Here is a 13,871-nt window from a genome sequence, read left to right as displayed (position 1 = left end):
GAGACTCGTATCCAAACTTTGGGCAGAGTGCAGGGAATCTTATGAAAGAAGGAGGAGAAGATAGACCTGGAGGGTACAGAAGCTCCATAAAGAGAGCAACAGAACCAAAATATCTGGGCACAAGGCTCTGTTCTGAGGCTGATACTCCAACCAAGGACCGTGCATGGTGATGACCTAGAACCCCTGCACAAATGTAGCCCATGGCAACTCAGTATCCAAGTGGGTACCCTAGTAGGGGGAACAGGGACTATCTCTAACATGATCTCAGTGGCTGCTTCTTTGATGACATTCCCCTAAGGGGGGAGCAACCTTATGAGTCTGTAGCGGAAGAGAATGCAGCCAATCCTGATGAGACCTGATAGGCTAGGGTCAGAGTGAAGGGGAGGAGGTCCTCCCCTATCAGTGGACTTGGGGAGGCCCTTGGGAGGAGAAGAGGGACAGAGGGTGGGATTGGGAGGGAATAAGGGAGGGGCTACAGTGGAGATACAAAGTGAATAAAGTGTAATAAAAATAAAAAATTGGTCTCTGGGTGTGGCTTAGTTGATAAAATGCTTCCCTAGCATGTGTGAAACCTAGGGATCTATCCCCAGTACCTGATTGATTGGGTATGGTGACATATGCTTATAGTCTCAGCACTTGGGAGATGGTGGCAGATCAGAAGCTCAAGATCATCCTCAGCTACAGTAAATTAAAAGACAACCTGGGATACAGTAGACACCGTCTTTAAACAAACAACAACCTTCTCCTACAAAAATGGAAGTCATAATTGTTTAGGAATCCGCTTCATTTTCATAAGATTAGAACTAAGGAAAATAGTACTTAGATTTAGAAGAAAGTTTTTGTCTTTGCTATATTACTGTTTGGTTTACTGTAGAAAGTGTAGAATGCTAACTTACTATGTTAAGTGAAAATTGAGTTAAGACAGACTGAATGTAATGAAATATAATCTTATTTTTACTCTTTATAAGCTGTGTATAGCAATATGTAATTTTAAAGAGCTTTTTGAATGAGCTATACATTTTATACTTTGATATTTTCACAGTAATTTTGGTGAATGAAATTCTAATCTTTATAATGAGATAATGTGATTTTGTATTTTTATCATTGGAAAGATTATTTTGATTATTTTAAAGATTGGTGACATAGTTGGAATGCTAAAGAATAAATGGTGTTTAATATGTTTTAATGCAGTACTTAGTTTCAGACACAGTTCTGAAGGAACGCTTGGATCCAGAAACTTTGGAATCATTAGGGCTCATCAAACAGTCACAGCAATTCAACCAAAAGTCAGTTAAAATAAAGACAAAACTCTTGTAAGTATATGTAGTTTATGTTACAAATCAAATAGGTGAATGTTTCTTTCTCATTTTGAATAGTAGCAGTTTTTAAAGGGTCTTTGAAGGCTATTTTTTTGTTTGTAGTTAGCATTTTTTTCTTCTAAAACTTAAATTGTTGAATTTTCAGTGAGTTATCTGAATTTTCAGTGAGTTATCTCTGTGTTAACTTTGTCCATATTTAGTTTGAGATAACATTCTTTTTGATAAGATGTATTTTAAATAATGTATGTATGTTGTGTGTGTGTGTGTGTGTGTGTGTGTGTGTGTGTGTATCTGCAGTATGTACAGGTGCCCTCAGAAACCAGAAGAATTGGAGTATTCCTCAAGCTGAACATATATGGAAGTTGTGAGCTGCCTCATAAAGGTTCTGGCAATTGATTTTGAATTCTCTGAAAGAGTGGCAAGTGCTTTTAAACTGCTGGGCTTTTTCTCCAGACCCATATTAAACTCTCTGGTTGTTAGCACTAAATATTTTATAAATATGGCCATATTCAGAGCATATTCACAATCAGTCATGGAAATATTTGTATGTTCGTGTGTTCTTTTGTTAACTAATTGCTTCTTAGGCTAAATGATATGTAACAAGTTAAACTGTAATAGCCAGTCTCATGATTGTTTTAAGTTAGTAATAGCCAGAGAGCATACATTACATTATGCAAGCTTGATAATTGAAATTAATTTTATCCTTTTAATAATATTTCTGATTTCAGTTATAAGCAGCAAAAATTCAATTTATTAAGAGAAGAGAATGAAGGTTATGCCAAGCTGATTGCTGAACTGGGACAAGATTTATCTGGAAATATTACTAGTGATTTAATATTAGAAAATATCAAATCTTTAATAGGTAAGCAATACTTGTGTCTACATATACTGTATGTTATTAAGATAAGCTTTATTTTTAACTTTTGGAAGATACTGATAAAGACAAAATGAATCATCCTCAGCTATTTAGCGAGTGTGTCCAGCCTGCAAAACAGGAGAGCCTTTTTCAAGAAACAAAAAAAAGAACCCCCAAACCTGAATTTACATAACTTTTATTTTCAGTATTTATAAAATTTATCATGATCATTATGAAAAATGTTTTTGTCATTTTACCTGCTTGTATATTAGTTCTCATGTTCTTTTGAACACTTATGTTTGTAAATTTTAACTCTTTCTCAGACATTTCTTTTAAAGCAATTCATTCACTCATTTATTTGTTCATTCATTCATTCATTTATTCCTTCCTTCATTTATCTATCAGTCTATCAATCTATCTACTTATCTATGTATCTATTTATTATAATTTATTCACTTTATATCCTGCCTATAGCCCCCTTCCTCGTCTCCTCCCAGTCTTACTCACCCTTCCTCTTCTCCCCCTATGCCCCTTTCTTAGTCCACTGATAGGGGAGGCCCTCCTCCCCTTTTATCTGACCCTAGCCTATCCGGTCTCATCAAGGCTGGCTACATCATCTTCTTCTGTTGCCTGGCAAGGCTGTACCACCCAGGGAGAGGTGATCAAAGAGCTGGCCATTGAGTCTATGTCAGAGACAGCCCCTGTTCCCTTAGTAGGGAACCCACTTGGAAACTGAGCAACCTATGGGATTCCTTTAAACATGGGATCTAGGTCCTCTCCACGCATGGTCCTTGGTTGGAGTATTGGTCTCTGTAGGCCTTTCTAGGCCAAGGTATTTTGGTTCTATTGTTCTACATGTGGAGTTTCTGTCCTCTTCATGTCTTTATCTCTCTCTCTTCTTCCATGAGGTTTCCTGCACTCTGCCCAAAGTTTGGCTGTAAGTCTCAGTATCTCCTTCAATATACAGAAATTGTGGTACATTTACACAAGGGAATAGTACTCAGCAATTAAAAACAAGGAAATCAAGGAATTTGTAGGCCAATGATAGGAAGTAGAAAAGATCATCCTGAGTGAGGTATCCCAGAAGCAGAAAGACAAATATGATATATACTCACTGTAAATGTGTATTAGTCATAGAATATAGGATAAATATACTAAAATCTATAGTCCTAAAGAAGCTAAACGTGGAGGATCCTAGGGAAGAAGCTGAAACCTCACTCAGAAGGTCAAACAGGATAGACATTGGAAGGAGGAAAAGACAAGGAATAGGACAGGAACCCTCCACAGGGGTCCTTCGAAAGTCTCTTCTCAGACATTTTTATAGAGGGTAGAAAATAAATAACATTTTAATAAAATGTTTAGAAAACTCTTGAATCCTGGTGATATATAATCCTTTTGAGCTTGATTTACTCATTCATGAGGGACTTTATTACATATTTTATCTTTATTTTTGAAAGTAGCAGGATGTTGTAAGAATATAGCAGAAAAATGTTCTCTCTAGTTTTTTCCCATTAAAACACATTTATCTTAATGTTTTATTTATTACAGTTTATTCACTTTGTATCCCAGCTGTAGCACCCTTCCTCAATCCCTCCCAATTATGGCCTCCCTTCCTCTTCTCCTCTCATTCTCCTTCCCCAGTCCACTGTTAGGGGATGTCCTCCTACCCTTCCATCTGACCCTGACTTATCAGGTCTCATCAGGACTGGCTTCATTGTCTTCCTCTGTGGCCTGGTAAGGCTGCTTCCCCGTCAAGGGGAGGTGATCAAAGAGCCATCCACTGAGTTCATGTCAGAGACAATCCCTGTTCCCATTACTAGGGAACCCACTTGGATACTGAGCTGCCATGGGCTTCATCTGTGTAGGGGTTCTAGGTTATCTCCATGCATGGTCCTTGGTTGGGGTATCAGTCTCAGAAAAGACTCCAGAGTTTTCACAGTCTCAAAAATGTCCTCTGAGCTCCTTGTGGAGCTCCTTTTCCCTCCAGGTCTTTCTATCTCCCCCTTCTTTCATAACATTTCCTATACTTTGCCCAAAGTTTGGCTATGAGTCTTAGCATCTGTTTTTTTTTTTTTTTTTTCCATGCACAAGTATATTTAGAAACCTTGGCACTAACAAATCGGACCCTTCCCAACACCCCTCTTTTCTAGGACCCGCCCCAAATTTAGTTTGGGCTCTTTAAAAAATTTTGGATTTCTAGTGTTTTTTTTTTGTTTGTTTGTTTGTTTGTTTTTTTAATCTGGAAACCATGTAAATGTACTGTCTGGGCTCTCCGCTCTTCATGTTCCCATCCACTTGTCCCTGTGGACTGTGCTGTGGATGAAATCTCACAATTCTGCTCAGTCATTCAGGTCTAGATCAAAATCTTGATACAGGTCCTTGGTAGTTACACCTTAGGTCACAGCCAGTTTGCCCAGTAGCATCTGTGCTACATCCTTGACATCATTGTACTCATGGAGGAGGGAGATATGTTTCTCCAGTTCATTCACACAGTAGCCCTCTGATACCAACTGGGTAATCTCCCTGTCCAGCATGTCTCGCTTCTCCTTCAGTTTCTGAGTGTCAGAGATCAAGACTCTTCAGTGATCTCATCAGCCTGTTTAGGATGGGGAGATGACCGCGGTGATTGGAAGGCCGCATGGCAAATTTGGTTGAGTTCTGCCTCAGACCTCCTGAGCCCTGAGGTCCGAGGTACTTGGAGGGGCAACGGACGATCATCGGAAGGGTCCAGGGTTGGGGTTAAACGGCTGCCTTAGCAACGAGAGTTAGCATCTGTTTTAATACCCTGCTGGGTTGAGTCTTTCAGAGGCCATCTATGCTCCTGTTCTGTTCTCTCTTTTCTCCATCTTCCAAGGTCTATCCCGTTTGAGTTTCTAAATGAGAATTGAGCATTTTACCCATGGTCCTCCTTCTGGCTTAGCTTAATAGAGGAATTTCGAGTGGCAGAGAAACACTTCAAGAAATGCTCAAAGTCTTTAGTCATTCAGGAAATGCAAATCAAAACGTCCCTGAGATTGTACTTCACAACCATCAGAATGGCTAAGACTAAAAACTCAAGTGACAATACATGCTGAAGAGGATGTGAAAAAAGGGGGACCCTCCATTGCTGGTGGTAATGTAAATTTGTACAGCCACTCTATAAATCAATCTGGCACTTTCTCAGACAATTAGGAATAGTGCTACCTCAGGATCCAGCTATACCACCCCTAAGCATATTTCCAAAATACGTTCAAGTATACAAAGAAATTTGCTCAGCAAATTTCGTAACAGCTTTATTTGTAATAGCTAGAATCTGGAAACAATGCAGATAGCCCTCAGTTGTGGAATGGATACAGAAATTCTGGTAAATTTACACAATGGAATACTACTCAGCAATTAAAGACAAGGAAATCATGAAATTTGCAGAGAAATTGTAGAAACTAGATAAGATCATCCTGAGTGAGGTATCCCAGAAGCAGAAAGACACACATTGTATATACTCACTTATAAGTGGTTATTAGTCATATAGGATAATCATACTAAATTCTGTTCTCTCTAGTTTTAAAATAGCATTTGTCTTATTATTTTTCTAAGATTGGCAAGACACGCTGGATTATTTATCAGGTGGTGTTCTACCTAGCAAATATTTTGTAGTTGCATCAAATCATATGTTTTATGATACCCAGGAAGAATATTGTTTTGTGCATCATTGGTTATAAGTTACCTGCCAGTTACTCTCAACTTTTTTTTTCCTGTTCATTTTTGGAGTTTATATCAGACTAAGGTACACAAGTTGACTGAATCCTTATTCCTTTCTTCTAATGCTTTATGTAGGCATTCAAATAAAGCTGTATTTTTTTTAGTCTTTCTTATTCTTTGGCTTGAATTTTGATGATTCCCAGTGTACAAGTTCAGGCTACATTTAATTGAAATTTACCTTTTTCTTTGAAGTCAGGTTCTGGTGGCCTATCTAGTTTATTTTTTACTTTTGTCCTATGGTAACTGAAAATCAAATGAGTGAGCCTGTAGCCCGGAAGGACTCTTGACTGTCTCAGTGACCTTTTGTCAAAACTCTTCTAAGTACAAATTTCTTTCCAGAGTAGTTTGTGTATTTTATTCCCACAGATTTCTCTTTTCTCTAATTTATGAAGCTTGTCAGTACTGCCATATTGTACTTTTTTCTTTCTTGTGTATTGTGTTATGTCCTTACTTAAGATAGTGTTCCTTCCTTCTTAAGGTCTTATATTATTGAAACCCTCTTGGCATTTGCTTTCATTTTATGTCCTTTATATGCTTGATTCTTTATCCTGTTTTTTTTTTTTTCTGTCTTTCTTACTTTTTCGGGTTTTTACCTTTTTTTATCTCTTTGTTATTTTGAGAGTATTTCAAAGAACAACTTTCTTGAAGGTATGCTTTTATGTAACTGGAAAATGTTCACTTCTTTTCGTCAACTTTGCTCATAGAAAAGAGGTTATTATCTCTGTAGAACAATGTGACAACATCTCCACTTCATGCTCATGTTCCACTTACAGATAATCCGTAAGTGTAAACAATTTGATTTCTTGGTCTGCATTTATTCTAATCCATCTGGCATCCTATAAAGTACAGTAAAACAGATACACTCAGATACCATCTTCTCATGGCTGCCCTGGCTACCACTCTCAGTATTGCTTATTTTTCTCAGGTTATTTTTTCTTGTTAGCACTTACCAGAATATCAAGTATAATTGGTCCTCTGTTTCTACAAGGTTGAAAATATTCATTGGAAAATCCGTTACTAGAGTTTATGTTGTATTAGTTCTTATTACTAATCTTTTTCTGATTTAAAGTATGTAAGAACATTTATATCAATTATTACTCATTTTGTTCCACTTTATATAACAGACGGTAGCATCTGTTGATTTTGGCATCCTTAAGGCAGTCTTAGAACAAACTTAGACATTGAGTTTTATGTATCTACCATCAGCTGAATGTAAGCTCTGTGAGTACAGTGGTTTTTTTTTTTTTTTTTTTTTTTTTTTTTTTTTTTTTTTTTTTTTTTTGCTTTGTTCAGTTCCCAATTCTTAGGGCTTAATTGCTGTTAAATAAATAACTAAATGGAGAGTTAATAGATATCCTGCCCTTTTCTTGTGGTGTTTATAGTGATTACTAGCCCCTGTTCTCCGTCATAAATACATTTAGAAAGCTTAGATCCCTGACTCAGTGTTTTTTTTTGTTTGTTTGTTTGTTTTTTTTTTTTATGGCTAGATATCTGTTCCCTCTGGTGGTTGAAAAAGGAACTTTCTTGTAGAAATATAGGTTAAAGATTTAATTTAATTGAATATTTTTTCATTGTTTAATTTAATTATATCTACTCTTAGTGCAGTTGTCTTATCTGAGCAATACACTTCAGCTGTACAGCATCCTGTTTTTGTTTTTTTTTATGGTGTCTTTGTGTATGTTTCTCTATGTTCCTTTCCATTGTTTTCTCTTAATGAACAATCTATTTAGGTAATACTCCATACAAAACTATCTTAGGTCTGATGTTCATTAGCCATTGTGAGAAACTGATACCTACTTTGGAAGGTATGTACATTGTGTACTGTTGTATTCCGGAAACTTGATTTGATCTGGGTAAATCCTCACTTATCATCTTTGAAGATTCTGACAGATGAAAGTACATGTAACCATTTAGCCTCTGCTGTTGACTGTGTAAATAAGCCCAGAAGCAGAACTGCTAGTATTGTGTGGTGGTGATTGCTATCTAATGTCTGACAGTGAATAAGAGCAACTTATTAAGTAAGGATGAAAAATTATTAGTAGACTACAAACGCATAGATCCTTTCAAGTGAATTTTACATCAAGGTGGCTGATATACTGAATATTTTATCAATCAGAGGAGAAATAGAGGTGGCCTCATTTTTTTTTCCGAATTAAGCTATTAACATATACCCAAACATTTTCAATACCCAAAATATACACAGTTTAAAAACAAAACAAAACAAAACAACAACAACAACAAAAAAAAATGATCGAAATGGTTTCATCTGAGTCAGTGTTCAGCAAACACCTTTTCTTCTTTCATTTTCTTTTCTTTTGAGTTTTGTTTCTTGCATGTCACTCAGCCCGATCTGGAATTTTGATTTACTTGCCTCAACCTCTTGACTTTTGCAATTATAGGCATATTTCATTCTGCCTGGGTTACCTTACTGTTTTTCTGTAAAGGCTGAAAGTAAATACTTTTTGGATATGTGGTCCATTGTATGGTGAAAGCAGATACAGGTAGCACATAAAAAAGATGAAACTTTTATTAAAACTTTATTTACAATAGCCAACAGTCAAGTAGATTTGACTGGCAGATCATTGTTTGTTTATTCTTGGAATATATAAAAAATTTAGGGCAAAATACGTCATAAGTAAGTTTATTTGAGCTTAACATTGGAGAATGGAAGTGATTCTTCTTCATTTTAGATTTAGTTGATCTTTTTGGCTTAGGCTTTTAACTTCATAATTACCCACTGAGGTATCTAGAAAAGATCATCCTAAGTGAGGTATCCCAGAAGCAGAAAGACACACACAGTATATACTCACTTATAAGTGGGTACTAGACCTAAAAGATGGGATAAACATACTAAAATCTGTACACCCAAAGAAGCTAAACAGGAAAGAGGACTAGGGGTAAGATGATCAATCCTCACTTAGAAAGACAAATGGGATTGACATTGGAAGTAGGAGAAAACAAGAAACAGGACAGGAGCCTACCATAGAGGGCCTCTGAAAGACTCTACCTAGCAGTGTATCAAAGCAGATGCTGAGATTCATAACCAACTTTGGGCAGAGTGCAGGGAATCATTTAAGGGTAGTTAGTAAGACCTGGAGAAGACAGGAGATCCACAAGGACCAAATATATCTGGGCACAGGGGTCTTTTCTGAGACTGTTTTTCTAACCAAGGACCATGTTTGCATATATCCTAGAACTCCTGCTCAGATGTAGCCCATGGCAGCTCACTATCCAAGTGGGTTCCCTAGTAAGGGGAACAGGGACTGTCTCTGACAAGAACTTAGTGGCTGTCTCTTTAATCTCCTCCCCTCCTCCCTGAGGGAGGAGCAGCCTTCCTAGGCCACAGAAGAGGACATTGCAGCCAGTCCTAATGAGACCTGATAACCTAGGGTCAGAGGGAAGGGGAGGGAGGCTCGCCCCTGTCAGTGAACTTAGAGAGTGGCAGGGAGGAGATGAGGGAGGGAGGATGAGATACAAGGTAAATAAACTGTAATTAATATAAAAAAATAAAAATTTAAAAAAATTTTCCTTCGTAATTAGAACTGAATACCTTCATTATTATTGTAAAGTTATTATTTTTAGTGTATAAAGTAATGATTTTTATTAGGATATTCTTTTCCCCTCAACTTTTATGCACATGCGCTTGCATATACATAATTTGTTATATTCTCTTCTTATCCTTTCAGAAACCTCTTGCTGATCCACAATAGTCCTTACTTCTGGCTTTATGATATATGAATTTCATTACCCCTTTCTTAAGAGCTCTTCCTCCCTTTGGTTAGGATTACCTTTCTCCAGAGAAGTGGGGAGAAGAGAGGAAGAAACATTTATATCTTGACTCCTTATATGAAAGAATCCATATTTAATTTTTATTTCTGAATCTGACTTACTTCATTTAATATAATGATAATCTCATTCCAATTTTGCAAATGTAGTGTTTTATTTTTTTATTTATGGCTGGTCAAGCTCTTGTGTATTTTTTTTTAAATTTGTTTATCTGAAGATGAACATCTATGCTAGTTTCATTTCTATTAGCTATCACAAATAGTACAGCACTAAACATGAATGTGCACATATATTCATAGTATATTGAATTTGGTGTCTTTTTCTTAACTACCTGGGTGTAGTACTATTGTTTTGTATAGTACTTTAGTGTTTTTGAGGAACTTTCATACTAGCTTGCATGGTGACTGAACCATTTTACATTCCCACCAACAATGAATAAGGGTTTCTTGAATCCTCACCAGTGTTTTCATGTTGATTGTTTTCTTGGTGAGAGTCATTCTGACAAGGATGAAATAGCCTATCAAAGCAGTTTTCATTGCATATTTTGGATGGCTAAGGAGGTTGAACATGTTTTCAAGTATTTTCCATCTGCATTTCTTCTTTTGCAAGCTGTTCATTTGCTTGAGGTGTTCACTTGTTGATGCCGTGATTTTTTTTGGGGGGGGGCTTTTTAATTTTTGTAATTCTTATATATTTTACTTACTAATCTCTCATTTGATAAGTAGTTGGCAATTTTTTTTTCTGTTCCATAGACTGTCTTTTTACTGTGGTGATCATTTAATTTGCTGGGCAGAAGCTTTTAAATTTCATTTGTCAATTCTAGGGATTATTTTTTTTGTGCCATTGGAGTTCTTTTCAGAAAGTCCTTGTCTATGCCTAGTATTTTCCTCTAGTGTTTAAAAGTTTCAGGTCTTACATTAAGGTATTTGATCCATTGGAATTACTTTGTGGAGGAAGAGAGATGTGTATCTACCTTCCTCTACATGTTGATACCCTGTTTTCCTGGCACTATTTGTTGAAAAGGCTATCTCTTTTTCAATATATGTTTCTGGCTATTTTGTCAGAAATTCCATGGCTGTGGTTTATTTTTGGATCATCTAGTTCATTTGTGGGCATATAGTATTTGTTAGTGTTCTCCTGTAGTGTAATCTGAAATCAGGTATTATGTTTTCATCAGCATTACTTTTTATGCTAAGGATTGCTTTGCTGTTTGGGATCTTTTGTGCTTCTATAATGAAGTTTTAATTTCCCTTGTAAGACAAAGTTTTCCTATGTCTCCCAGCTGGCTTGGAATTCGCTCTGTAGATCAGGGTGTCCTCAGTCTCAGAGATTGGCCTGAATGTGCCTCCCATGTGCTGGGATTAATGGTGTATGTACATCACCATGCATGGCCATAATCTTACTAATGTGTTCTTGAATTTGGTTTCTAGATATCTTTTTGGACAAATTTTACACCTGTATTTTTTCAGGGAAATTGATCTGTTCTTTTGTTGTTTTCTGATCTGTTATTGCTAGTAAGATAATGCTGATTTTTGTAGGATGAGTTTGACTTTTTTTTCTCTCCTGTTTTGTGGAACCGTTTCAGGAGTATTGATATTGGCAATTTTTTTTAATTGACACTTTCTTAAAATGATTGGTAACATTTGGGATTCAGTCTGTGTATTTGTGGGCTTTTCTTTTTGGCAGGTGCTTTTTGTTTCAATATCATTGCTTATTAATACTAAATTTAAATTGTTTATATCTTCTTTATTTGATTTTGATGGATCTTACCTGTTTAGGAATTTATCTAGTTTTTTTTTTTTTAGATTTTCCAGTTTTTTTCTTTTCTTATCGTCATTCTTTATTTTCATTTATTATTATTATCATTTATTATAGTTTATTCAGTTTGCATCTCAGCTGTATCCCCCTTCCTTGTCTCTTCCCATTCACGCCCTCCCGCCTTCTTCTTGCCCTATGCCTCTCCCTTAGTCCACTTTGTAAGGCAAGGTCCTCCTCCCCTTCTATTTGACCCTAGTCTATCATGTCTCATCAGGACTGGTTACCTTGTCTTCCTCTGTGGCCTGGGAAGGCTGCACCCCCCAGAGGGAGGTGATCAGAGAGCTTGTCACTGAGTTCATGCCAGAGAAAGCTCCTGCTCCCCTTATTAGGGAACCCACTTGGATATTGAGTCTGTGGGCTATATCTGAGCCACTGGGTTTTAGGTCTTCTCCATGCCTTGTCCTTGGTTGGGTATCAGTCTCTGCAGGGCCACCAGGGCTCAGTTTTATTGGCTCTATTGATCTCCTTTTGGAGCTCTTGTCCCCTCCAGGTCATTATGAAAGTTATCAAAGTATGGTCATCTGGATTTTATTAGACTATGTTGTAAAATTCCCCCTTTCCTTTCTGTTTTACTGATGTGAATGTTCTTTCTTTGCTTTGTTTGGTTAGTATGTTAATCACCGTCATTTCATAGAACCGTTTTCTCGTTTTGTTGATTCTGTGTTTATTTAGTCTCTATTTGATTAATTTTTGCCTCGATCTTTAGTATTTTTTGCCACCTACTGTTTTTCAGGTTGTCTTGTTCTTATTTTTTTTTTCTGCGACATTAGGAGTGTATCATAAGCTTACTGATTATAAAAATGTAAACATTCATAGTTATAATCTTTTTTCTTAAAACTGCCTGAGCTGTATCTCATAGCTTCTGGTGAGCTGCGCTTTCAGTTTGAATTTTTTTTTTTCTTTCTGGTTTCTTCAGTGGCCCATTTTAGTTATCCTAGAGTTTGTCGTTCAGTTTCCAAGTATTTGTGGTTTATATAATTTCTTTTGCTGTCAGTTGCTTATTTTTTTTCACTATGATCTGATGAAAGGGCTCCTTTACTTTTTTTTATGTGTGAAGACTTGTTTTGTATTGTATTTCTAGTAGGCTCCATTGATTGCTTGTAAGGATGTGTGTTCTGTATCTGTTTGATAGACTGTTCTATAGATACCTGTTAACTCCATTTGATGTGTGGTATACTTCAACCCGGACGTATCTCTGTTAGGGAGATAGAAGAAAAGAAAGCACCCATATACCATCCATAGTTGTTTATTGCTCTAATCCTCCTACACCTGGAATTAGCATTCTCATTCTTCAGGCACCCAGCATTGCTCAGTTTTAAGCAAAAGTTTAATTCTGCACTCTGAGTCACAAAGTGTCAAAAATGAGATTTCTGCCCTTGGCTGTCATTTTATTGTCTTTAAAATATGCGTCTGGATTTGAGGCTTGTGAGGCCTGTGGGCTTGCTGCAAAGTAGGCCTGCCAGTCTCTTTTGAACAGGTTGGAGTACCTTACCTTCTAAATGGGGCTTCTGCTTACCTTTCCTCACCAGGGAGCCATTTGGCTTTATCTATGTGTGTTTGGCTTGGCTTCTTTTCTGTGTGTTACCTTTTTTTCCTTGAAAGTTTGTAGCTGCTTAATCAATGACTTGAATTTCCAAAGCTTTTCTATTCACTTTGGAATATTGTATTCTTTCTTACATTGTCTCATCTCTTTAACTGGGTCATCCAGAAGCTGTTTTTAGTTTTGTTGTACCACAGTTTCATTTGTTGGTATCGAAGGTTGAAGAGTTGGTGTGGAAAAGTAGGATGAGAGTCTTTTCTATTTCAATGTCATCGGTTCTTTTAGTTGCTTGTAATATGACCAGAGCAATACTTAAAAAAAGAAAAAAAGTGAAGCCAAACAATTCTTTGAAAGATTTGTGGACATTCAACTCTTTTGACTATGTTATTTTGAGAGTGCTTGGTAGAATCTGAATATAAAATTTATTCACTCCAGATTCATATTGTCAACTATCAACTTTTTAGAAAATCTCTTTAAAAGGAAAGCTACTTGGCTTTCTCCTTCATCTAAACCTTTTCTTATTGTAGTAACAATACTGCTACTACTGCCTGTGACAATACAACACCAATAATAAAATGTTTTCTTTGTGTAGCCCTTGCTATCCTGGAATTATCTCTGTAGATCAGGCTAGCCTTGAACTCAGAGATCCACCTGCTTCTGCCTCCTAAATGATAGAACTCAAGGCGTGTACCACCATCCTAGGCATAACTTTTTGTTTCATTCATTCATTCATTTATACATTCATTTTCTTTCATATAATGCATCTATCTATCTATCTATCTATCTATCTATCTATCTATCTATCTATCTATCT

General features: G+C 36.5%; 1 protein-coding gene and 1 pseudogene across 4 annotated transcripts in view; one reads left to right on the top strand and one right to left on the bottom strand.

Annotated features, from left to right (window-relative positions):
• The window catches only part of Thoc2 (THO complex subunit 2), a 127,038-nt gene that overhangs the window by 42,016 nt on the left and 71,151 nt on the right, over positions 1-13,871 (top strand). For all 4 annotated transcript variants that reach the window (XM_055612132.1, XM_055612131.1, XM_055612129.1 and 1 more), the window contains exons 6-7: positions 1,192-1,313; positions 2,048-2,181. In XM_055612132.1, the coding sequence (XP_055468107.1) occupies positions 1,192-1,313; positions 2,048-2,181 (256 nt within the window). The remainder of the gene's footprint in view (positions 1-1,191; positions 1,314-2,047; positions 2,182-13,871) is intronic.
• LOC129680483 (DNA repair protein SWI5 homolog) lies at positions 4,515-10,196 on the bottom strand (annotated as a pseudogene).

Source organism: Psammomys obesus, unplaced genomic scaffold, assembly GCF_907164565.1.
Source record: "Psammomys obesus unplaced genomic scaffold, mPsaObe1.curated_primary_1811, whole genome shotgun sequence".
NCBI lineage: Eukaryota > Metazoa > Chordata > Mammalia > Rodentia > Muridae > Psammomys > Psammomys obesus.
The sequence above is the reverse complement of the archived record's forward strand: the minus strand, read 5'-3'. Positions and strand labels throughout refer to the sequence as shown.